Source organism: Apus apus, chromosome 1, assembly GCF_020740795.1.
Source record: "Apus apus isolate bApuApu2 chromosome 1, bApuApu2.pri.cur, whole genome shotgun sequence".
In the NCBI taxonomy this organism is placed as follows: Eukaryota; Metazoa; Chordata; class Aves; order Apodiformes; family Apodidae; genus Apus; species Apus apus.
The window spans coordinates 172,173,790-172,200,992 of NC_067282.1; the positions used below are offsets into that span (position 1 = coordinate 172,173,790).

At 38.3% G+C, this 27,203-nt stretch overlaps 1 protein-coding gene across 4 annotated transcripts in view; it reads left to right on the forward strand.

Moving 5' to 3' along the window:
- TAFA2 (TAFA chemokine like family member 2) overlaps positions 1–27,203 on the forward strand; it is a 182,024-nt gene that overhangs the window by 118,606 nt on the left and 36,215 nt on the right. For all 4 annotated transcript variants that reach the window (XM_051632605.1, XM_051632596.1, XM_051632614.1 and 1 more), the window contains one exon: positions 10,680–10,786. In XM_051632605.1, coding sequence (XP_051488565.1) covers positions 10,681–10,786 — 106 coding nt within the window. In that variant the 5' untranslated portion in view covers position 10,680. The remainder of the gene's footprint in view (positions 1–10,679; positions 10,787–27,203) is intronic.

The window sequence follows — 27,203 nt, forward strand, 5'->3', positions numbered from 1 at the left end:
GGCCTCCTGAGTGACAGGTCCCTTTCAACATGCTGTTGGGGTTTGCTGATGATCTGAAAATGCTTTTGAGATAATCACAACCAAAAGGGCATCATATTCTAGTAAAACATAATGATGATAATTATCTCCTTCCTCATGAGATTATAGGGCTGTGTCTATATTAGCCAGTAGTTTATCCCTACAGAAGTGATATTGTAGACCCACACAGTTGTTGCTGAGGGCACAAAGTCCACATTATATTCATTTAGTGGAGAAGGAGGTTGTTTTCAACTACCTCTTGTCCCCTGAACTGCACACTTCTAAACAGTTGGAATGCATTAAGTGCACTCCTTAGGCTTGTCTTCTGCTTTATTGGCATTTAAAAGGGATTAAAGTTGTGTTGTCCAGAATAATTCCATAATGCTATCCAGATCACAGTAAATGGAGAGAACTTGAACATTTGTTTGAAAAGTGAAGCCTAGTTCAAACTGTCATTCTAATATAAATCCACCTGGTAAGAATCTCTGATCGAGGGCACTATTTATTGATTTGTTTTGTCATTCACCTCTTGCTGTCCCAAGCTACACATCATGCAGCAGGGAGCTGAGTATACACTTTTAGGAAGTGCAGGTTACAACGAGCTATTTAATGAGCTCCTGGCCAGATTAAAGTGCCAGTGCCAGGCTGGCAGAGTACATGCCAAAGTCAGTGGATTGTTTCTGGAGATACACTCACTGGTATGTAATGCAGGATTGTCTGGTCAATATGGTTTTAAAATAAATATTGATATCCTTCAAAATTGAGTGTTTGAAAAGGAGTTGGGGAATTTATTTGATTTTTCAAGGAAGAATGGGTGCCATTTAGATATTTCAGCCATCATTAAGCATATCCTGACCTGATTTGAATCCAGGAATACTCTGAATTTTTGTTCGGTATGAGTTATTAGTAATTTCTTACTATTTCAGGCCACTGATCAGGAAATAGAGATTGACAGGAGACTTTAAAATTGTGTGGCATATAACATGCCAGGCATTAGTTAATTATTGTAGTCTATATGGCAGATTAAAAGTATGATAGGCCCAGAAATCCACCAATATTTGGTAAAACCCTGTGCATAGACAGGAAAGCAGCTTTTCTACTTGTACTTTTGTACAAATGAGTTAAAAATTCAGATTTTCCTTGTATGCCTACATGGACATAGTACTGCTGAGTACAAGGCTCTGTATCTGGATTAGCTGCTGGACTATGCTTTCTGCTTTCCATCTGGTAGCTGAAGGTTGTGCACCCTGGCTTCCTTTCATTAGCATCTCAGACTGAAATAAGTCCTTTCCTATGCATTAGCTAAGGAATAGAGATCTGCATAATGTATCATATCTAAGTTTTGGAGGAACCTGGTTTAACTTTGATCTCACTTTTTTTTGTTTGTTTGTTTTTGTTTTGTTTTTGTTTTTGTTTTTTTTCCCTGGCTGTGACAAATGAGCATGTGTTAGGATTTGGTGCTAAAAGAGTGGAGGAATGTATTCCAAATATGTTTCAACTAGAATTACTCCGAGTCAACAACTGTCCTGTCTTCCTAGTGTGTTATGTCACCTTTTAGAGCTATTTTGGTTATTGCACAAGCAAGCTTCGTATGTTTTGGTGATTAAACCAACCAGTAATTTTTTTATTTATACTTGAACCCTTGCCTTCAACTGTGGCCCAAAATGTGTAGGAGTCAGGCATAAAACATAGACTGGGCTCAAACTTACCTGTTATTTTTCAGAACTGCTACTATGCCTGTTGACAGATATAAATGTCATGAAAATAGCAGGGGGAACACAGTCTTGAGTCTTGCCTCCCAGTTTGTCTGCAGAGGTCAGTTACAGTGTTATTTGCCAGAAGAATTCTCTGGAAATAAAAAAATTAAGCTTCAGTAGGGAAGTCATGATGTAGAATCTGAATGGTTCCTGTGAACCACTACTAAATTTAGCGTCTGGCAAGGTAGTGTAATATAACCACACCACTTTGTTCATATTATTACATCCATGTAAGAATCCCAGAATTAGTCCTCCAGTATTGCTTGAAATACATTATTTTTAAGATGGCAGTCACCTTTAATGTATTTAATACTAACATAAAAGTTAAAATTCATGTATTCACACTCTTAAAATAGTTTTGTTTTGTTTTGTTTTGTTTTAATTTTAAAATGCTGAATTCATATTTGAAAGTAGAGGTTTTTGTTTTCTACATTTGTACTCTTGTGGAAAGCAACTCTTTCATATCGTGACTATTTTGATGCTTGCCAGCTTTATGTTTCCATGATGTCAATGTTAAAAACAGGATGACAACAGGAAGATTTTGAATTTAAAACAAGGGTGAGAGAAAAATAGAGAGTTTAAAAAAAAAACAAAAAAGGGGAGGGATTCCTAATCACGTAATAGTCACTTATGTTCAACAGTATGACTTTAATTCACTGAAGTTAATAAAAAAACAATTTTAGTCCACCAATACCACAGTGGGACTGGGTCATCTTAAATTTTATGACACAGAGATGGCAGTTGTGCCTTGAAGATGTTGAAAACTAAGGAGGGATATTCATATTAATCAGATGTTCATAAGCATGGTCAATTTGTAGATGGAACCCAGCATGGGTTCAGGTAATTAGTGAGGAACCTCACATTTTTTTCACATAGGACATCACAGAGACAAATGTTGTGACTTTTTTTTTTTTTTTTAGTAGATTGAAGTGACTTGGAAAAAAACCACTACATTAATGCACTTGGAAAGAACTTGGTTATAGGTTTTGTAATGAAAAAAGTATCACTTGACTTCCTGTATTCATGTATGCAAGAAGGATCATGATATTAATGTAGAGACAAGACTGGAAGATACTTCCTGAATCACTGAGCTGAGTGTCCTGATCCTGCCTGCTGGCAAGAAGTCATCTAATCTCTTCCTTATGGATATGTTTCTTGCCCTTGCTCTGTTTACTTCTTTTCCTTGGTTTCTATTTCCCTTCAGCCTTTTCTTTGCTCTATAAGCCAAGCTCTTTCAAACTCCTCCTGTTGTAGAGTCTTCATTCCTGTAACCATTCCTGTGACTTCTGTCTTTATTAGAAATACATAATTTAGTAATTTATAGGATTTGCCTTTTTCACAGCCACCTTATGTCATATTGATATGGATATGCTCTTGGTGATCAACTAAAATAAGCTAATTGTTTTTTACATGTGTTGTTTCAAATGATGAATTTCCAACTTGTAGCAGAAATGCTATTAATCCCTGATACTCCTTTACAGTACTACTTGCTGTTATCACACCTGAATCCACCTTTCAATTCTATAGTAATCCACAGAGTCTTCAACTTAATGTGTAAGTTCTGGAGTGACATTGTAGAAAACGCTTTATCTAAATCCAGACAAATTATATCTACTTCATTTCTTTGTCTGGAACATCAGTTCTCTTATCAAAAAAGCTGTCAAGTTAGTCTGGCACAATCTACCCTTGGTAACACTGCTGTGTTTTATCCTGTGTTCTATTTACTTCTCTGTCTTTAATTTATCTTTTTCTTCAAAGCCTGTTCTAAGCTCTTGCAAACTGAAGAGGTCAGACTAATAGGCTTACACTTGCCCGGATCATTTTCATCCTTGCTTTTAAATATGGGCACTTCAGTTGCCATTCTCCAGTAATATTTGATGCTTTCTCTGCCTTTATAGATTTGGAGGCTTATCACTGCCACTGCAATGGCCTTTATGAAATCACAGTATACCTAGTGATTCAGGTCTCAGTGAAACATTTTGTTCAAAGCCCACTGAACTGATATCCTTTTTTCTCCAGTTAAACTTTTGATTGGTTAGTGAGTTATGAATAAAGAAAATTTAAATATCCATCTGCAAGAGGATCACATGTAAGATACAAGCAAACACTACTGCCATGATGATTAAGTGAATAGATAGTACCCCCTACAACTTAGAGCTCCCTTAAGCACAGAAATGAGGAGAAAGAGTTTAAAGTGCCATAATAATATCAGAGAAAATGATGTGAATTGGAACCTAAGTAGCTTCTAATATTGAACACTTATTTCACAAGGGTGTAGAACATCATTGGGCACATAAAAGTTATTATAATATCTTTGATGTTTAAATATTCTGGAATGTCTTATGCTAGCACTTACATACACAATGAATGGCACAAGCAGGTCTAATGCTAGATTATTACTATTGGTTTTGTATTTTCATAAATACATAGAACTACAGAATCAAACCCACAAAAATTGATGACTTTATTTCTGTGTACTTAGTAATGTGTCAGCATCCATGCTTATTGGGTGAGTGCTCTTTTGCCAGTCCTTACAAAACGTCCATGACTGAAATGTAATATATGCACAGTTAAATACATCTGTATTGCTCGAGTTGATGCTGGCTAGGAGGACAGTGCATTTCTTGCTTACTCTGTCTTTGCTTTCTTTATTGCTTTCAGTTTGGTGTTGCATCTGACAATTGATGAAGGTGAAAATCACAATCAATCGTGTCTACAAAGAACTGGTGTTAATCTGGAGGCAGGGGAGCTTAGCACTGATAGCAGTTTAGAGGGGAGGCCATTCATCAGTTTCATCTGTGTTTTCAAGGCAGTATCATCACAACCATACATATGCTTTTGGAAGAAAAAAGTTTTCCCCATAATCTCTCAGGGTTTCTAGGTGGGAGGCATGGGCATGCAGCTTGGTGGCTAGAGCATTGTACCTCTGGCAATTTAAACGTCCATGTTTATCAGATTTTGGAAACAATAATATATATGTAAATTTCACATTCAAGTGATATAAGGTACTGTCACCAAATGTAATTACCTGTATGTGCATCTGTCTCCACTTTCCTGCTCCTGGAAAACTAATTGCAATATGTAAAGAAAAATGTTTTTTGGTTTATTGCACATTTTCACATATCCCATAACTTTTTATTTTCCAGATATTTGAGATATTTTCTTTTCTTGAAACTGTCTATTCTTATAAAAGCTTACTCTAATCATTTTTCAAGAACTCGTGTTGTGTAAATACATCTCAGTTTGGGAAGGTGTGTGCTTAAATTGAAGTATGTGCTTAAGTCACACTAATTTAAATAAAAGGCAAGTATGGGCATGCATGTCAATCATATACCTAAGCACTTTTGGGAAGAAGAATTAATTTGCCTCAGTGAACTACATCTTAGCACAGTAGCCTTTCAAAAGCCCTCCTTATGGCATTAAGCATAAAATTCTCCAATCTACTTCCACTGGTACACTTTCAGCTGAAAGTAGCAGTGACAACCTTATTGTATTGATCTGCCAACAAGGCTTTAACTATTTCCAAATATTTCTCAGTAGCGAGGCTGAGCTCTCTAGGGCTACTTATTTTGCCATTAGAAGATCCACACTGGTAAAGGACAGCTTTTTGAAAAAAACACAGCAAAACCCACCCCTTTTGCTTTGCATAGAGAGATTGCCTGTGTGACTCACATAAGACTTGGGTGCTTTGCTAGGCTGAATTCCTATTCTCTTTCTTTCCTTGCTCACCTAGATCAAAGAAAGTAGCTTATGAGAACAGGTCTTTGTTTTTCCTCCCGTTTCATTTTGGAATCAGAATGCACTTTGTGTCTGTTACAACCTGTGGTGTATGAAGCAGAAAGAAGATTGATTTTCACAGGCTACCTTATACCTGAAGTAATGAGAGAGGCAAATTACTTGTTCACTGAGCAAATATGACAGGAATGTCATGGAGGGAATTTATATATATGCAAACACATGGGGGTCACATCGGTGTTACTTTTACAAAGTGACATTATCCACCAGAGGGGCATTTTTAAATCTGCATTAGCTTACACAGGGAAAGCTAAATAAAACTGCAAATAACCTGCATTGTGTGGGGTGTAGAAATAACACAACTAATAAATAATGTAAGATTCAACACAGTACAGAACATAATTTAAATGGCTGCAGTATTTCTGTTCAAGAGACTTGGGGTCAGTAGTAATTTCTACTATTCATTCAGGGTTTCTCTGAAGTAGCAAATAAAATATTTGTCATAACAAGAAAAGTAAGAGAATGTAGGACTAATTTTCTATCAGTTTTTTGTCTCTTAAACATTTCATCAGGATTCAGTAGAGAAATAGGCTTATGCTTCTATTTATGAACACTTGCATACACTGGGTGTATGTGTTTGGAGAAGACAAATGTATCTTACTTGCACTGAAACTTTCTACATATGTAAGAAGGAATGAATGAATTTTCAACAGGTTCACAGTACCTGATATTTGTAAAGAAAAGAAAGAAAAGGAGCAACAGAGAAAAATGCTCTTATTCTTAGGAAACAGATGAGAATTTTATTTGTGTATAGTCTCTTAAGGGAAGAATGAAAGCTATTATTTCCTTACGTTTTTTTTTTTTGTTTGTTTGTTTTTCTACTCAATAATAAAGATTACATGAGGTTACACAACACTTAAAATAGGAAAGCAAGGCAATTTAGCACTGACTGTACAATGTAAGGCAATTCCCATGTGACTCTCCTCTATTTCTGAGCTGTTGGAAAGGTGGCTAATCTGAAGCCCAGAAGCAAAGAAGGAAGCAAGTAGAAAATGAAAGCTTGCGGATGCTACATTGCTGCAATGAAATTGAAAGTACACATCTGTGCATGGCAGTTTCAATAGACCTGTATAGCTGGCCACATCTGCTGTTGGGAGAGGGCTGACAGTGAGGTTAGGCGGCCATGAGGAGAACCAGTGCAACCTATCTGTGTGTTCACAGTTTGCTTCTGATGAGCCACAGAGGCCAGAGAGAAGGATTTCTGCTGACACACTAGTTTGTGAAGCTTCTTTGCAGCATCATATGTAGTTTCACCCTGAGAAAAAAAAAAAAAATCCTGCAATTTTTATCCTATTTTTGTCACTAGTCACCACAGCAGTCTATTCTCAAATCCATGATACCAAACTGGTGATGGTATCATGGAGTGCATTTCAGAGAAAAGGAATATTTGGTGAAAAAAGTAACAAAGACCATAAATTATTTCATTGTGTTACAGTGTTAGTGAAGAGCTGGTCATGGCAGAGTCATCTCACATTCATCCCTGCCAGTTTGAATTATGTGGGTGGCATGTTTTTCTTTTGTTTTGAATGTGTCCCTGGGACCACAACAGGAGCTATCTTTCCTTTTCCTTGCAACTAAGCATGTTGAAAAATTAAGTCAAACCTGGCAGCCTTTCATGTCCTCTTTTGCATAAAAGTGCTGAGAATTTCTTGGGTTTATTTCCAATTTATTTGGGTCAGAAACCAAAGGAAATTTTTGGACACATAAAGTTTGTGTTTCTGTGTAAAATTGATTTCCAAATGTAGGCATCTCCTGTAGTATGACTATTCTCAGTTTTGTTCACCTTTGGCTTATGTGGCATTATTGAATGCTGTAAGGATCCTAGCAAGGGAGAGGTTCTGCAGAAAGCAGGTAAACAGAAAAGGGAAATATCTCACAAAGAAAACCATTCAGGTTAATAGCTATAGTTTGTCTGTGGAGCTCTGCATCACCTCTAGTAGAAGTAGATGGCATTTTGGAGCTCATTTTTTCTATTTAACACAGCTTGTTATGTTAGTGCAATAACAGTGCTGTAATGGACTGAATTTTTCCTGGATGCACTTACTTGACATGGATCAGGGTTACAAGATGCTAATAGCTATGTTTCAGAGCTGAGGTCAAATGCTATCTAGTTGCAGTGTTATATCATGAGCTGTTTTGCAAATCCACAAAAAAAAAACAGTATCACTGTTCCTGAGCCCAGTTGATACTGCACACACTCAGATACTGAGTTTGTCTCATGGCATCTCCTTGTTATTTAGCTGTTTGCCTGCTTTGCTGATGAGATCCCAGCCCCCCGAGTTTCTTGTACTACAAACTCTAAATTTTTTATTTCTAGGGCTGTGTTAAGAGTGTGGCTTCTGTGTGTGTGGCAAGACTGCTGGTAGCTGAGTGCTTCGTGCCTTGTTTGTGCTTATGTTGCCACTCATCAGTCCTTGGCCTGACCATTGTGAGTGTCCACAAGCATAGGTCTGGTGTTATACTGCATAATTAGTTTGAAGCTTAACATCATCTTGCAGCTCCTTGTTTGAGCTGCTATATGTTATGAATGCTTTAACTTGTGAGAAATTTTCATTTGTACTTCTGCTGATGGCCTCTGAACTATTATTCCCAAGCTAGAGCTGCTACTTGCATTGACTTTCCTGTTACTTGTCCCTATTATGGGACTGCTATAAGACCAAGTTGTGGCTTTTTATCCTTCTACAGGTGAATACCATGAATAAGTAATGCAGAATAGTGTAATAGGCTTGTAGTATAGAAATGGTGCATTGTTTTTCACATGATTGGAAAACCTGGCAATGGCGTTGAACCCAGACTTTCTGAGCCAAAGCAGAAACTCTTCCTTTACTTTGCAGAACAGTCTCTTCTCTGTTCAGTGCTGGCTTACTCCTCTTTGGTGTGCTGGGCTGTGGGCAGAGGTTTCTATCTTCACTCTGCCACCTACCCTGAGGGGCTGCTGCTCACAGGCAGAGGTTTTCTCTCTTTCTGCCTGCTGCTACTGTTTTTCCTTATGTGTTTGTATTTTCTGATGTGCATTTGCTGCCAGCCTCACAGCACAGTGAGTGAATCTGGCATCAGCAGAGTCCAGGAAAGAACTGTATTATATTCAACTTTACTTAACGGTGCCAGTCCCACCGGGTTTTAGGCAGTGTTGGGTAGGTAAGGAAGAAAGATTTGATTTTAATGAGAGATGACTTGGCACCAGCATCATAACAGGCTCAGTGTGAGAATCCAGGAGTGAAAGAGTTAAGTCATATTCTGTTCAGAGAGATAGCTGTGAAAGAGCATGTGCTGAATGTGCATTCCAGTTTCATTTTTTTGTTCTTATTTACAGTGACAAATAATATATTTCCCTTTAGCTTTGAGTGCTTTATAAACCTGGAGCAGATGATGAATATGCAGTTTACACTCCAAAGGCACTGGAATTGGTGCAAGAAGGCAGAGCTTGCTGAGGTTCACAACACACTGCGACCTCCACTGTGATTATTAATCAGTCAGGCTTTCAGGGACACATCCACCATACTAGATATAGCACTTGCTTACTCCTCTCTGTTTTTCCCTGATAAATGTGATATATGAACCTGTGGGAAATACAATGTAGATATGTGACTTTTGTCAAAGGATGCTGAGTTCTGTTTGCTCTGAATTCAGGTTTAAAAGGGTTTGGTGTGCTCCTCGGTGGGCTCTTAATTTGAGTCATAGATTTTTGTTACACACAGCCTAGTATGGAAACTTACTGGTACTTAACAAGATCTCATCAATCTCCTGGAGAGCAAGATTGGCAGTTTTCGGGGAAGTGTTCTGGTTACAAATCTGGAAATCATGAGTGGAGTTGTGGGGTGGGGGGCTGCCTCATCAGCGTGTGGTGTTCGGTTAGAAAGCAATTTTGCTCAGAGGAAAGGAATTGCTTTGAAGGAATGGAATGAGATTTGGGACTTTGAATAGGCTACTGGTTAATTCTGTATTAGAGCAGTCTCCCTTTCACAGAGTTGTGGTTGCCTAAAATAGAGTTGTATATGAACAGAGCAAAAGAGATGCTCTTAAATTCCTTTGAGCTTCTTTGGATGTAATAGGAGACAACGGTGCAACCATACTGAAGCAATGCAGTTTTTCTGCTTGGAAAGGCACCCTTGTTCCTGGCATTACAAAACAGCAATAATTTTGTTCAAGTGATCAAATGTGAAGCTTTTCTAGTATAAGAGATTTGAAATAGGCATCATCATCTTATTGACCTATCAGCAGAAACATGACCATTGTGCAGAGCTTTCTTGACCAGCCCCCTTGGGCTCTTGTACAGAGATTGAAAAGTGAGAGCAGGTTTCATTATTATACCTCTTGCCACTCTGCACAATTGTAATCCTTAAGCACTAGATTCTGCTTTCCTGAACTTGTCTTTTTTGGCAGGTGGAGGAGTATTTTGTCTTTGGAGGAGGTTACTGCAAAATAAGTAATGTGTTACCTTGTGCTTGAACCACCACGGTGGCTGGCAGTTGCAATAAAAAACATCACTTAGCAAGATGAGGGTAGCTGCGTGCAATTTCCCTTAGAGCAATAAATCAAATCTTTTCATCACCCAAAGATGGACAGGAGAGTAGTGAATCTGCCCTGCTGCAGTCCAGGTTTCCAAACCACTGCTGTATTCCTAAAAGGATTTCTCCCTAGGAGGGTTGGTACCCGTGTTGGAGTTCTATTGAGATCTGTTATTGCCTTAGAACTTGAATTGTCAATGACTTAGAACCTAGAACTTAGAATTGCAAGATCAGAGAAAAACACACAAGCAGAACTGCTTGGTTAATCAAAACCTGCTGCATATCTAATGGATTCATCCTTCTTGCCAGCTTTAAAGTCTGCTGAGGTTATGAACACTGCTTGTGCCCTGGAAGAAACCTGATGAGTGGAAGTGTTGAATTCTCCTAGTACTGACCAGGGTGGAGGAGCACTGGTGGACCAGGGAGGGAGGTTATACTGATGCTCTGTATGATGTACCTCATTTTGAGCTAAGCAGCATTTAAGACTTGAGGGCTGTCAGCCACTCATAAAAACTTTTTAATTCTCCTTAAGAGAAAAAATGTTTTTTGGAAAAGTCTTAAGATAAATGCTTATTTTTGTGTATTTTTTTTTTTTTTTCAGGATGAATAAGAGATACTTACAGAAAGCAACAAAAGGAAAACTGCTAATAATAATATTTGTTGTAACACTCTGGGGGAAATTAGCGTCTGGGGCAAATCATCATAAAGGTAAGAAATTCTCTTCTTCTTTATTATACATCTGAGGCCATCTGTGGCCTCTGTCAACAAATTCAGAAGTGTCCAGTCTATGTGATCATTTTTCCTTAGACATATTTATGTCTCCTGGTATTGGTTCACTAATCAGTACCAAAGGAGGAGTATCTTCAATGGATAGACTTCTAATAATTTATTGAGAATTTAAGTTTTTCAGTCCCATTTTCAACATTCTCTGATTTTAGGTCATTCTGTAATAATGATACAATTGAAAAGATGGTAAGAAAAAGATGGTAGATAAAAATAAAAATAATGACTACTGCTTTTCTCATAAAAATAGATGTATCAGATAGCACATACGAATGCTACAAATGAATTCCTGGAAAGAAGCTTAGAAAGAAACAATTTTTAGTAACATGTATGCTGCTACTGTGTGCAGTTACCTGTCACAGCTAACTTGATGGATAATGTGTGCTGAGTGTGATTATTTCATCACCAAAAAAAGATGGTTGCTTTGCCGTGTTGTCTTCTATGCTTCATTCCTAACGCCTGGACCAGGAACTTTAAGAGCTTGTATCAATGTGAGATTTGTTTCCTCTTGTTCATTCCAGCCCTTAAAATGTATAAACACCAGCAGAAGCTCTAATGGTTTACTGAAGCTTTTAAAAAGGTCTAATTTTTGTGTGTGTATTTCTGTAAACCCCTAATGCAAAGAATAAGCTCTCTGGATTAATGTACTTCTTATAGGCCAATATAACTTGAAATTTATTCTGCACTATAATATGATTTTGAAGTCCACTTCTCATCTTCCCATAGTCTCTAATGGCTGTTTATTTGCTTATTCAAGAGCAGAAAAAACTCTTAACAACTTGGGTAAATTAAGGGTGGGACATGAACATTATCAAGAGCTGAGAAGTTAAATACTGGAGAAGGATTCCAGTAACACCAGTTAGTTAATCTCTCTATGTTCATCTACATTTTATGATGTTCCCTCTAATGATAGGATTTCATGAGCAGGTATTTTGTGCATCTAGATGCTAGATATTTTTCTGCTGTGTGAAGATATTCTTCAAAATACCTCACTGATTAAGGGCTTCAGGACAAAGAGGCACTTTTGCAAGTCTTTTACGAGTTGCAATTCGGCTGCAAACAAAACAGATTCAGATGTGGTCCTGCAGGCCACCAAGGATGGGCAGGCATCATGCCAGACAGGAACCATGCTGACACCCTTTGCTCAGCCTTTGTTCCTTCTCTGAACTAGAAAAAGCTTTGGTTCTTTTTCTTTAAGTTGTAACTTTTCAGCCCTTTAGCAAAATCTATGAAGTCTTGCAGGGAACAATAATAAGAAGAAGCATGACTTGAGTGTTTAATTTGGAAAAGCAACTATTGTACATATTCCTATTCTTTTGGAAAGAAAAAAATATTCAGGGAGATTTTGCCGTGTGGATTTAGTAGATCTGCACATCAGGTGCACTGACTGTATGCGGGGGATTATTTTGAAAAGAACAAATCAGGGTTACACAGCTCAGCTACCATTGGTTTCCAAAGAAACTAAGAGTTTAACTTCCCATTGTGTAAAAGAAAATCTTCCCCCTACTCTAACAGCAGAAATGGAGCTGAGGTGCAGTCAAGGAAAACCTGGCATTGTTCACCTCTGCTTGGAGTTTCCAAATAGTGAGAAATATGCACATTTCTTCAGTGGTAATTATCCCTAGCATCATTAATCTTCATTTATAGAAGCCCTTACTAACATATTGACATGACAAACCCTAATGACTTTGAAGGGGCCCTTACAATTTCAAAGATCGATAATCTAAATTTAAAAAAATCTTTACTTTCCCATTGACTTAGTCATATTATGCATTAGTTGCACCAGCTCTTAGACCCATCTCTTCTTCTGAAGGGTATTGTAAAAAAAAAAAACGAAAAATCAGGAAAGATTATCAATGTGTGAAAAATTGTTTAATGAGCATTCTGCTCTCCAGACAGACTTCAGCAGGGATATAAACAGCTGACTCTGACAGGCTGTCTCTAGGCTTGTTGCACTTATTTCAGGGGTATGGCACAAATGAGAAATCCCAAGCCAGCAGCAGCAAGAAAAACAGAGGCTGAGGCAGGGCATGGGGAGCCAGGATCTGAGGCTGAGCAACCAACAGGGTTATAAACTGAGTTTTCAGATCACAGCATTTCAGCATCAGGTGTGGGTGAGCCAAATCCATTCTTCTTTGTCTTGAGAAGACTGGTTTGAAGACATGTCTGCTCCCTTTATCTTTGTTGATTATTAAAGTTTCATCAGTCTGTGCAGAAAGTCCACAAGCTGAAAGAGATCATAGAATGATAGAATAGTTTGGATTGGAAGGGGCCTTAAGTTCCAATCCCCCTGCATGATCAGGGACACCTTCCACTAGACCAGGTTGCTCAAGGCCCCATCCAACCTGGCCTTGAACACCTCCAGTGCTGGAGCATCCACAACACCTCTGAGAAACCTGTTCCAGTGTCTCACCACTGTCACATTAAATAATTTCTTCCTGATGTTTAACCTAAATCTCCCCTCTTCCAGTTTAAAGCCATTACCCCTTGTCCTATTACTACCCTCTCTGGTGAAAAGCCCCTCCCCAGCTTCCCTGTAGCCCCTTCAGGTACTGGAAAGCTGCTAAAAGGTCTTCCCAGAGCCTTCTCTTCTCAGGGCTGAACAACCCCAACTCTCTCAGGCTGTCTTCATAGGACAGGTGCTCCAACCCTCTGGCCATCTTTGTGACCCTCCTCTGGACTTGCTCCAGGAGCTCCATGTCCTTCTGGCATTGGGGGCTCCAGAACTGGACACAGGTAGGGTCTCATGAGAGCAGAGGGAGGGGAGAATCACCTCTCTCCACCTGCTGGCCATGCTTCTTCTGATGCAGCCCAGGACATGGCTGGCTTTCTGGGCTGCAAGCGCACATTGGCAGCTTGATAGATAAGCACTCATAGTGTTTAAAACAAAACAAAAAGCCCCCTTTTTGGTCACACACACGATTGTGAGTTCTTTGTAGTTCCTAGCTGTGCACATACTTACATTCCATTTATCCTGTCATCTGTAAGGAAACAGAAACTCTGCTTTTACTTTTTCATTTTGCTGGGAACCTTGATACTGTAGTGATCTGCACCTTACCCAGGCACATGCATCTGTGAATCCTCCCACAGCACCAGATCCATTTGTGCTGCAGTAGCTGTATATGATAAGACAAGTAAGAGTGGCGTATCAGTCTCCAAAAGGATGTTGTCAAGGTTATGAGTCTAAAAACTGATATACCTTGAGGGTGGCTGTAAGAAATCTATAAGACTATTTTATTATAAGATTGATCCTGATCCTCCTACTCATTGCTAGCCCTTGGAAAACAAATAAACCTGTGCAAACATGTAGTATTCACTGACAGATATGGCAGGCAAGCGGGCAGGCATCAGTTCAGCTTCACTGCCTGTTTGCTATTTCTGTCATAGGAACATGAATTGATTTGGTGACCGTGGTATCACAGCCTGTGTTTAAGGTTTCAAGTGTTGGATTGGTCCTTTTGAGAAAGAAATATACTGATAGCCCCTTGCAAGCAATACTTTGTAGATAAGAGGCAGCTGTGAGACCCAGTTTCTACCCTAAAATGAAAAACTCTTTCAAAATTTGGATTTCTTTCAGCTTTTTGGGATTCCTAAGTTTTTTAACATTGATAATGCAATAAGATATATAATGTTAATAAATTAAGAGCGCTAATGAATCTGAGTATAGTTTAATATTCCACAAAATACAAATGAATAAACTTTATATTAAATTTTAAAACCCTGGACAAAATAATTTTAATAATTGTCCCCAAGTGTCTGATTTACTTCGGATAAGTCATTCTGATTGCTTTGCAAGAGCTTCTAAGTCTTATGTTTAGATTTGTCATTTTTTGTTAGGAAAATGAACCAAAAGGTGACAAGCCCTCAACAGGGTTCCATATAGTCTAATTCAAGTCCTACATGTGTGAATCTTTGAGAATATAAATGTATTTCAGGGGACAAAATCTCATAGTAATAAAAAAAAAAATCAAATGTGATACAGTAGGGCAGTATGGGCAGTCCTGTGCCTGGTTCTGGAGAGGGAGGGGAAGGACTTATAGCCCTTGCAGACAGATGAGGTGGTGCAAGTTTGTTCGTTTGCCTTCTAGCATTCAGCGGGGCCCTGTTCGCAACTCCGGTTATGCAAACGCTGCACTGAATCAGCGTGTGACAGGCTCCCGGCTCTGCCTGACCTCGGGGCTGTGGAATTGATTTGTTCTGAGGAGAGATAATATAGCATTTTGCTAAAAGCTATAGTAATGGCCTGTGTGCATTGCCTCAGTGCCTTCCTGTCCGTTTCATGCACAAGTGGTGAAATTCACTTGTGAATTAGGAAAGGTGTTCAGCTGGCTTAGTGGGTGATGTATGTCCTATTTATGGTTTTGTATCACTAGGGTAGCTCAGGGATTTGAGGCATGCTGGTGAGTGTTGTGCAATGCTTTGTAAACTCTTGGTGTTGTGAATTGTGCCTTAAAGATAGCCTTGATCCACTCAAATGGTTTTCTTCTACCCGAACTTTCTTCTTATTGTCATCCACTGACTGACAACTCATCTAGTTGCCTATGTGTGAGTATTACTATATATATGACTCCATGTTTGGATGTCGGTATTAAAATTCTAGCACTGACTTGCACTCCCTGGACACCCAGGACAAAACTTTTATCATCAGAAATATCATCCATTATGGACATGGGTAAATGTACCTTGAAGTTTAGTGAAGACCATGTCTTGGTAGAAATGAGCACTGGTGATTAGTTTTGCTTATTTGTTTTCCTGATTTGCCGTATGTTTAAATCTGAAGAAGCAGACCAGAAGACCTTGTTTTTCTTGTGCTGACTACTTGCTACAGGCCAAATGAAACTGTCTTGGTGTCTTTCACTTATAGAAAGTCTTTAGAGGACATGTGTGGTCAGGCAAAAAAGAAGAGAGAATAGCTTGCAAAAAGCCTGCATACAGCAGTAACAAAGACTGGGGGGTTGATGAAGAGACAAACATCTAGCATTTTGAGGTGATGGAAAGAAAAGGACATAAGGAGGCAGATGTGACTGTGTTGAGGGGTTCTGGTCTGTGGGCAGACTTGGAAAGAAGAATCCATCCCACCAAGGGCAGATTTGTTATGAGCTCTTTTATTTCTGTTCAGTTTTACTCAGTGTTTTCTCTGTTTTAAAATATGTTTATGTCTAGCTTATAATTACTTTGAATAATTAGTCCTGCTGAAGTTTTAGGGTAATTTGTAAGAAAAGGTCCACTACAGACCTCTGACTGACTTTGATTTCATTGCATTTTGTATGAAAAATCATATAAACAGTTCTTGACTGTTACAACAACTGGAACATTGCAGAATATATGTAACTGGTTTTACTACTGGAAATTGCACCGGAGGTTACAGTCATTCAGAAGGTCTGGTGAAGGACTTTAGTGTCTTGTTAGTGCATTAAGATTGTGCAGGTTACTGACAGCAATGTTCAGAAGCTTGGGTAAATACTGACAACACATTGCAGCTAAATAATGCTGTCTGTCTACATTCTTAGCTTTTAGAGTTGCATCATCTAGATAAGAGTAGTCTGAACTCATGTATAGGAGAGCTCTGAAGTATTCAAAGCCTTTGCCTTTTTGTAGAAATGCCTTTATAGTGAAGTTACAAGATTTTAGTATGACTGCATCTCTGTCCTTTCTGGCGAGGATTTGACACTGTGTAAGACAGCATCTGTAATGCAGAAATAAAAGGTGTTTGTATTCAGTTTTAAAAACAATAAATAAACTGGGTTCAGAGGACAGAAACTAGATCAAATTCGTTCTTCTTTCCAGCTAAGTAACCACTGGATAGCCACATGCTCCCTCTTGTTCTCCTTCCCTCCTGAAGGAGGCCTACCGAGGTAATGGCACTCTGTGAGAACATAAGGTACATTGTTTGGACCTCTCTGAGTTTAAGAGGGGACAAAACGCAGACCTCCCAGTTCCATGATATGAAAGGGAAAGCAGCAGCAGTTACATCTTCTCCTCAGTTTGCACTTTTTTGAAGGGCCTGTACTGTCACATTTGGTGAAGGATCTGACCCTGTGGCTAAATTGTGTATGTTCAACGTGCACCTTCTCCAGATGTGTGGGCCTGCAAAGGATGTAAGAATTGTTCTGCATATTCCTAGGTTCTTGACTGGAATGAGGTAGGGCAAAAATGCCCAATATTTAGACGAGGCAAGTTGCAAGCATGCAGAAGAATGTGTGGTGATGCTTTACAAGCTACCAGGTGAGGCTGGAAAATGTAAGGGGGTTGGCGGTTCTGTCAAATATTAGATGCAGGCATCCACTTGCCTGTTGTCAGTCCTGCATCATCAGACTCTTCTGTCATACTTGCTAAATGTCTCAAACATGGACAATCTTATCTCTTGTGGAAGTTTGTTGCAGATAAATGCTCTTAAATGAGAATGCTTTGTGTGCAGCTTTCACTAACTTAATTCTGAGTGTAATTAACGTTTAAATATAGAAACAAAGGAAGACGATAGTCATTTTTGCAGACATGGGGAAGAAAGATATTACATTTTCTTATCTAGTTTGGGCATTAATTGAAAGCTTCATTTATATCAGGATCAGAACCTGATCCCAAAATTGCCATTTGCTTGAAGATAAAATAGAACAGTGAGTCAAACACTTTCATATCAGTATCTGTCACTGCAATCTAAAATGTTAATACAATATCTGTTTGAGTTCAGTAGATAACATTCCTTGGTCTTTTGCCAGGGTATATAGGCGAATAATTTTCTTTGGTTGCCAAGATGTCGATAGTTCTGATGGTTCAATGGGATGCGGGTGCAGAAATTATGGCGACAGCAGCGTTGTGCCTATTTTCTTCTCTGTGCTACCAGCTCTATCACAGCAAATGGCAGCCTCCATTTCTGCCTCCGTTCCCGTTACCACCTTGACTATGAAACTTGGCTGTCCTTGAGTCAGCCATGGGGAGACATGTCGGAGAGCTGCAATGAGATGTCTTGTATTTTCCTTTATATTGATCACTTAAAAATATTTATGTTTATATTTGGCAAGTATTATGGTTTCTTGGTGTTTTTCTAAGACAAGTAAAAGGGAAGTGCATAGCAATTCTTTATTTTGAGCCTGATCTTGTAGCCCCAACATCAAATTTTTATTAACTTCCCATGAGTGAGTACCCAGGATCTTCTCCTTAAATACATCCAGATTTTGTGTTGTGGTGGAAAGGAGATGATTGCGCAAAAGGTTATATTATCGTAAAAGTTACAAATCTAGTTGAATTTACAGTTAGAAATGCCATACTTTTTAACATTTTCAGCCCTTTCATTAATTAGTAATGTTATCTTCCCTAGGCTAGCTGTCCCAGCAATCAGCTGTTTTTTTCCCCCAGTTCTATTTTGGAAGATTAAGCTTTCCTTTGCTTTTTTTATGAGGAAAATATTGTAAAATGTTAGAACTGAAAAAACATTGATAATGTGCTTTCCCTGCTGTTACTTTTTCTTACCATGAGTAAATTTTGACATTTCACTAATATTGGAATAAGACCTACTTTTCTAGTTTTATATTATTTCAAATTAGTCCTGTTGATTTTTTTATGTATAGTAAGTAATGCATCCTGACAGGTTCCTTTATACTTATACCTAGGAAAACAGCATGCTTACATTTACATGCCACAGTTTTCAGTAAACCCATAACTACTGTATGAAAGGAATTGTTAGCCTCCTAGGTAGCTGTCTTTATTCGGTTAGTTTTGACTTAATAGTACTACTCACTTGGATCTGTTGGTCAGAATTTTCCTTGTTGTTTCATTAAATTATTAAGTGCTCAATAAATGTAGCATATGGTAGTATATAATTGTTCGCATTTCCAGATTGAAAATACTATTATCTGGGCTTACAGTTTTATTCTGAATTTTTCATCTGCCTAAATATACATTGTGTCATAGATAATGTCTTAAATAAACTTTTCCTTAGAGTAGAAAAGGAAAGCAATGGATGTTGGATGCAGTTGTGACCAGGGAGGAAGAGAAAAGGAAGAACAGGACTGTGTAGTGACCCAGAGACTCCTATCATACACCATGAAGGAGGGTGCTATGCCACAGTGAGCTGATGGGGTTCCTGCAGCTGCCTGAGCCCACTTCCCAGACCCTTCTCCCTTTCTGGAAGCATTTTTACTCATCGTCTATACTGGTTACCCTGTCTTTAAAAAGGATCCCTCCAGTACACACAGGTAGTACAGGAGCTGTAAATGGGAAAATCATTGCAAAATTTTAATTATAAATATCAGAGTGAGATTGCACAAATAAAACCATTTGAGGAAATGCCATTATCTATTTTTATGTTAATACTTAATGCTGACAACAAGAGACTGCTGATTTACTCCAAAAGTCTCAAACCATATATGCAGATTTCCAGCCTTGGAATTTGCCATGCACTGTGGAAGAGCTGTGTCTGAATCTTTTGATGACTTTGTAGCTCAGATGGTGTGATGACTTTGATATATATTGGAAGGTTATAACTAGTACAAATTTTATGTCCAAGACCCTGGAATCAACTTTGGTGGAGGAACCAAGTAGATTTTTCTCCATTGGTATGACAACTTCATTTTTTCCTGTGTTTTTCCTAAGAATCACTCATTAAATTTTAATAGTGTCTTGGACTATCAAATAAGAATATAATTCGGAAGAAGATCTGAGTAGTTTACGGTTTCCTTTACATCATGTTTTCTCCAAATCTAACGTGTTAAGATCGTGAAATTTTTTTATAGCTCAAATATAATAGTTTTATATCACATTATTATTAGAGTCTTATCCTTAGCAGTCTCCAGATATATAAACTTACTGTAATTACAGGATTAGGGCCAATTCTACCTTCAAAGTCTAGATCTGATTTCAGGTCATATATCCCAGTGCTGGTCTTAGGGTTTTCTGCCTTGCCCCTCAGCCTTTCCAATATGCATTCCATACATCCAATATACAGTCTAAATATCCAGTGGTGACTGCCCCATGAATCTACTGATATGTACAGCACACCCTTGTTATTCTACTTAGGGGATTTCACATACTCACATTGGGAGTTTGGTGCCTGGAAAATCACATCCCATGCAGAGATAATTTCTATAGCATTCAGGGGATATGTTAATCTAACTTTCCCCTGCATTAATTTTCTGCTGATATCCAAAGACTATGCCCTTCTCTCTTGATACTCTTCACTAAATTTACACTATAGCCATGTTAAGTGATTGTACAATGTCGTATTTTAGAACAGCTGTTCTTTAGTAATACAAATGCCAAGGAAATGTTCAGAAACAGTCAGCTATTCTAGGGAATAACAGGAGAAAAATACTTAATGTGTTTTGGTGTAGCAATTTATAAAGTTTCTTCCTGGACCAATATTTGTAGTTCTGTTCTTTGGGGAGCTGAGGGGCATTTACCATTTTAAGGCTCAGTGGGGCAGTCTTCTGTTGTAGTAGAGATTTGTCAAAGAGCTTAATCTTTTTGGAAGACTGAGGAATTGATCTGAGCCCAAGCTGCACAAAACAACAGCTCCAAAGCAGCAAAGCCTGTGTCTCTAGGCACACATATGTGAATGCATGTGCACACAGAGATATGAGAGACTTGGATGAAAGAAAAAAAAATGCAAAGTCAGAAGTGATGAAATAGCTTACGTGGATAATTTTGTTATTTTTAAAATGTTTATAATTTATTTATAGGATGTTTAGAAAATACTAGGTGCTTTTCAAGCATAGCTGAAAACTCAGTGAATTTTCCACAACATCCAGCTTTTGGCATCTCTCTTAGATGCTCTGAAACATCCTTCAGAGTTCATTCCTTTAACAAAGTGGGAACTCGAGCTTTCATTGTAGGTATGAATACTTTCTTGAATTAATATACCAGAGTTTTCAACCTATTAGGAACCTTCTGGAACTTTTGGAAAGTCTTTGAGCAGGAAGACTCAGTTTGGATATTGTTCTTTTATCTGCCTAATAATTCCTCTCCTGTATCAGGGTCAGAATGTCCAAATAAAATTGTAAAGGTCTTATTTTATTTCTACTGTTCAAATGGAGTCTCATGTTGCAGTTCAGAAGCCAGTGAAATTTGGTCTGTGACAGATTAATTCATATCTGCATATTATTCTGTAAATGTCATTCTGTTGTGTTAAAAAAGGCTTGGTTGTAAAACCTGGATTTGAGGTTTGCTCTGTTTCTCCTTGTTGAGCTAAAATATGCAGAAAGTCAGGAAGAATTCTTGAAATTTGCAGAAAGATAATACTGAAATTTTGACCTTCCTATTAAAATGTGAAAGTACCATTTGATAAAGAAGTGGTGGTGACCGAGAAAAACCCACTTCACCTAGATGGGGCCAAGGCCATGTCATACTTATGGAAAAATGGAGGCTGGCTTGAGAGTTTAGATGACAGAAAGTAGGGAAATCATAAAAGAGCAGTCTGCTTTGTGCAGCTTTCTTTTACCAGGCTGAGCAATAATTCTGTCTGTAGTGATGTGGAAGCTGAAGCAGGAGCTGCCAAGTATGTCTTGTTCTTTTTTCCCCCATAGACTTGTATAGCTCTTGTACTCTAATTGTTCTCAAGTAAAGGCAGTAGACATAGAATTCTTTTTGCAAAATACTTCTGGCTTCGATATCAAGTGTCCTTGAGTGACTGAAGTATAAAGCTGAATGTGTGGGTTATTCTGGGTGAATGCAGAGCTCCAGAAAGGATATGCCTGAGAAAAAGTATTCTGTTAAGACCAACACAAATCTTGTGTGCATTGTGCCATTGTATTTTTTGGGTGCAAGATATTAGAGTTGCTTCAGCTGAGTCTGTGCTCCAGGACCGTGTATAAAAGGAGGGCTAGGGCTCACAGGAGGCTGGCTGAGTTGCTGGGAAGGTCAGAATTGTTCTGGATCCAGGATTTGAACCCACAACTGTATCTGCCTGATGGGAGGGGAGCAAAGGTGAAACGATTAAGTCTGTAATTCAGTCTCAGTGAAATGAATGAATCATGCAAAAGACTGAAATCATCATTAGATTCCTTCAGTGAACTGGAAGACTAAAGAAAACCAAAGTAAAGTTTTAAAACAATGACAGCAGAAAGCATTGTACCTATGAACAGTGAAATGAAAAGATTTTTGAAGTAAAATACTTGTTTAAAGCTTTGCTCAATTTTGTTATGTAAATTTACTACCAATAGAAAAAAAGATTGCTGGTGCTAAACTGTCATTTAAGATGCATTGGCATGTGTCAGATTAACTGTGGAAATTTTGTGAAATGGAACACAGAAGGTGTGCTAACTGCTAGACACCACAGAGTGGAAAGTAAATATATTTCCAGTGAGTGAATATTGAGAAAATAAACATCTGGAAGAAATGGGAATTTTGGATTCTTAATTGCATCATTCACCCCAGGACATCTGCCGGAGATATTAAGAGCAAATATAACTGTTTCTGAGAAAAGATATAAGTTTAAATAAGAAAAAGGAAGAGTAACATTGTGCCATTTTGTTACACTGCTGCATGTACTTCTCCTTCTTGTTTTGGTTCAAAAACACCTTAGGAGAATAAAAATACAGTTACCATGCCTGTGTTCACATCTTCAGAACATGGGAAAAGTCCATAAAATCTGAGGTATGATAAGCAAATAATTAATATTTTTGCATATTCTGTCTCTCATAACAACACATAGTATACAGAAGGCTGGGTTGCAGAAGAGAAGTGGCATCCTGCAGAGGTTATGCCCTGGAAACACCTGAAAAAAGATTTAATCCTACTTATGCAACTCCTGTTCATAGTTTAGGTGAACATAAAGGCTTCTTTACTCTTTTGCTGACATGCCTGCCTTGGAAACTGTTCTTTGGAGACTGCAGGAATGAAGTGCGATCAGGCCCCTGCCTAATGTTAGAGAAGAACAGAGGGTGGGATGAAAACAGCAAAAAAGTAGGGGATTAGGAGGATCCCCATTACACCAGTACAAGGACAGGGCTCACCAGTCTTATGCCTTTCTTGACTTCTCAGTTTTTGCCAGGCATCATTAGATGTCCTTTCTGCTTAGCGATTTAAAGGACAGTGCATATTTCCCACCCTCCCTTGGACACAACATTATTGTCATTATATTTTCCTGGGTTTATTCTGAAAAACAGCTTGTGTAGAGGAAAATGACTGTAGAAAAGAGCTTAGGTACCAGAGAAGGGTTAGGTATATTTTACTTCACAAATCTGAAGTAAACCCTAAATATTAAAGAAAAAGAAACTGATTTTAAACGGGTGTAATTTTAAATTTTCTTAAAAAAAACCCCAAACCCCAAAAACCAGAAGGACCATTAAATGTTAGTGCCTGGGAAAATGTCATATTCTACAACAGCTTTTCTTTAGTTATAGAAGTACCCCAAAAATGTTCAGAATTAATCAGCTATTTTTGGAAACAGCAAAACACACACAAAATATTTTAATTACATTGAACTAAGACCTTTATTAATAGATTATTAACATTTTATGTTCATGTTATAGGCATTTAAAATTTGAGGGTTTTTTTTTTGCTGAAAGTTGGAGCAAAATGGAACTAGAGCAGTCTGAATGGCACATAGAAAGCATACTCTTATTTTTTGCAGTTTGTGTGGTTTATTTAATCACAGGCAATATTTTACCCGTCTTCTTTTTTCATCTTTTTGAAATAAACATTGCTAGTCTGTTCAGTAATATTGACAGTAAGTACAGAAAGCACTTCTAAAAATAATGAATTCCTTGAAGCAAATACCTTTCTCAAGTCTAGTTCTTGCTTCTGTTTTCAAATATAACTTAGTGTTTTAAACCTAAATATACAATAAATCCTGTGAAGAACTCAAATTTAAAGCCCTCACACCAAACAGTGGTGTAAGGAAAACAATTTTAAAAGCTCCAGGTATCAAACTGATCTTGACTGCCAGAAAAACTCTCCTAAAAATCTGTTCTATTGTATGAACAGTTCTGTAGGAGTGATTATAAACTAATTTGCACTTCTACTGGGTATGAGCAATACAACAGTCTGTATTTAAGCAGCATTATGACCCACACTAACAATACATGAAAATGCCAAATTATGTCTTATTCTAATAGAGTCATTGTAGGAGAGAAGTGTGAAACTATAAAATATCACTCCCTTTTTCATAACAATGATCACTGAGGGGTAACAATTTCAAAAGTTTTTAGTGAAGTTTTTGTTCAGCATTTGTGTTGTACTTTATTTATTTCATCATAGGTTCATGTGTAGCAACAATGAATAATTAAGGAGACAGATGGGACATGTGGGATTTCTTTCTTACAGACAAGCTGCAGAAAAATGTCGAGATGTTATTTTATAGCTATAGAGTGGGATTTATAAGCTTCAGACTGTTTCTGTGTCGCTTTATTAAAGTGAATTGTCTACAAAGAGGAAATAAATCAGTGATGTATTTTAAATCCAGGAAGTCTGTCTGAGTCCTCTAAGTTTCAATTTATTTTTTTTTCTTTGGAGGAGAAAGTTCACTGTTTAAAGAGAGCTTTGAAAAACAGTCTAGATATGCTGCTACCACACATTTTAAAAGCTCCTGAAATAATAGCTAGGGGGGTTATGTTCCTCAGATGTCCTTTTGCTTCTTCCTCTGACTTTAGTGTTATATTTGGACCTGAAAGACACTCCTCTGCTGAGTCCTGGCAAGTGCCTGAGATCTTAGAGGTCGACTTTACAGTGGAGGATAAATCAGTGGATATATTTTAGCTTGCTTTAGTTAAACACATGTATTATCAGTCCTAGAGCAGATGTGTCGTAGAGCACTGACCTTCTATTAGGCCTATTTCAGTATTGTGGTAACGTCAGATTCTCATGAGGGCAATCTCCCCAAACAAATGACTAGCCCGGGATCAAGTCATGTCTCTGCTGATGCAACTCTTTCCCTTAGGGAGTGATCTAATTTTGCATGCTTAAAATTCGGGTATTACCTCCTGGGGATGCTTTTTCTACCTCTGTGGTGATTATACAGGGATATCCACTTTAGATTAGATACCATTAGATACTCCAGAGTATCTCTCCAAGTTTGCAGGTTCAGACGGTACTGTGCATTGCCTTTGGGGAGCATGAACTGCTGAAATTTGGTTTCTGTTCATTCAACTCACAACATATTAATGTAATATGTGTGTTGCTAGACTCCAGAAATGACTGTATGGGAAAAGCAATGTGGATGAACATGCTACTCCACGGAGGAGATGGGACAGAGGATCAGAAATAATCAGAAAGCATCTGTATTATGCTGCATATTTGCTAAAGTAATAAACCAAGCAAAGAGCAGTCACTCACTTCAATTATCAGAGTAATTGTCTGTGAAATAAAAGGAAATGTGCAGTCCATGTTTATTTTATATTGTGGCTCTTGTTCTGTCATAATTATAGGTGCCCAGCCATAATATAACTGATAGGCAATGAAGTTCTTTCACATTATGTATTAGCTGTTAAAGCAAGGCTGTACTACTGAAGTCAGGAAAGGTTAGCTCAGTCTGCTGCATCTTCAGTTTCTGAATTCCCCATCATTTTATTTTGTTTTACAATCCCCTGCTAACTACAGCTGCAACTGGAGGATACGCACTAGGATTATTCTCGTGATTTCCTTGACTTGTGAGCCCTGTGAAAATAAAACTCCGCCAAGAACTGTGTATGTGATCAAACAGGGTATATAATGAATGGCATTTTGTCCAATCCTACAGTATATGCCCTTGCTGTTTGGCTTTTAAGGTGGTGAATTGAATGGGAAGGCAATTCTTATTTTGTGACAGTCTCCCACATGCTAAAGAAGATTATGCTTAGCTCCCTTTGTAACATATCAGTGCCACAAACCTGGACAGTTATTTAACACTTACCTGTTTTTTCTGGTGTGCACCTTAGAACTAAAGCAAGAAACACATTTGTCATGGCTCAGTGTAGATACTTCTCAGGAACTGTGGGTAGTTGGTTATTTCCTTATAACAATTCCATCTAACCTTGAAAAGAGGCACGGCCATATGGATATTTATAAATGGCCACTCATCTGTTGTAATTCTTTGACATGTTTTATGGCATTGGAAGACAAATGCACCGTATTACTCTGTATGGTACATGGCGTTCAGATTTGCACTTGGGAATTTTGAAAGAGTATATGCAAACTAGCCCACAGATAACAACTGCTTCTCAATCTACTGATCTTTTGGTCTTTTAACTAATATTCACCCTTCGAAGTGATCTGAGGGTTGAAGTTTTGAGGTTCTGTTATTGATGTCAGTGAGGAAAATCCTACATTAAAGTAGCAAAAAGATTAAAGAATGTGAACGTATAAAAACATATACAGCCAGTACATGGATGCTGTCATTTTATCTGCAGATGGTCATTTGCCTATGCATTCTTGCAAGTTCTGGCTAGCAACATTTGAATTAAAATTTGACCTTTTGTTTTTTGGTTTTTTTTTTACATTTTCATTGCTCCCTGAGGTTCCATCCCTCTCCTTTTTCCCCTTCACCAGTTCACAATGATGTGAAAGATGTGAGAACTGTGGATGCTACTTCAGACTATCCCTTTGGCATGGGCAGTCTCTGGTGCTGACATGACACCTTGGAGGGTACTTCATCTCCATGGTCTGAGGGAACATTGCTCCAGCTCTTGTGGGGGAAGGATGGATCCTGTTGGGTAGCATGGCAGAGGAGGAGCAGTTGGAGATGGACCTGGTGAGGGGTGGGAAACTTGCCATGAACAGCAGCCCTTTCACCACACCTTTCAGCAGCAGCTCAGCACAGTAGCTTCCTTTCTGCTCCATGGTAGGAGGCATGATTGCTTGGCTGGTCTATGAGTCTCATGTTCAATGCAGTGCGCTTGACCTGTCTGGGGAAATGTAAAATTAGATTACGAATAATTTACTTGCATCCTGCTCCAGGTGTGCTTTTTATGGTCCTAGAAAGCTCATGCTCAAGAGCTGCCCATAGATGCCTTGAATCTCAGGAGTGGTTCAGATACACAAGGTACCTGGCTTGTTTAATGGATGTGCAGTAATGAATAGGGATCATGAGCTGGTACATGCATTGATGTCCAGCTTGTACATCCAGTGATGTACAAGCATGGCCTTGTACATCATTGGATGCACTGTATGAGTTTCTGTAGACACACAGGCTAAAATGCCAAGCATGAAGCCATGTCCTCATTCTTCAAATAAGTCCCTGAATAATTATGATTTTTTCCCCTATATCTTGGTGTTTAATCAGTTTCTCTTGAAGATGTGAATTGCTTCAAATGCTTTAATTACCTGGTAGTTTCTACAAAGCAGGCTTCTGGAGCTCTAGGAACTGTACTATTTTTGCAGCTTCTGACTGCAGACAGCAACGAGAGTGCTGGATCTGCTTCCTACCAACAGCTTT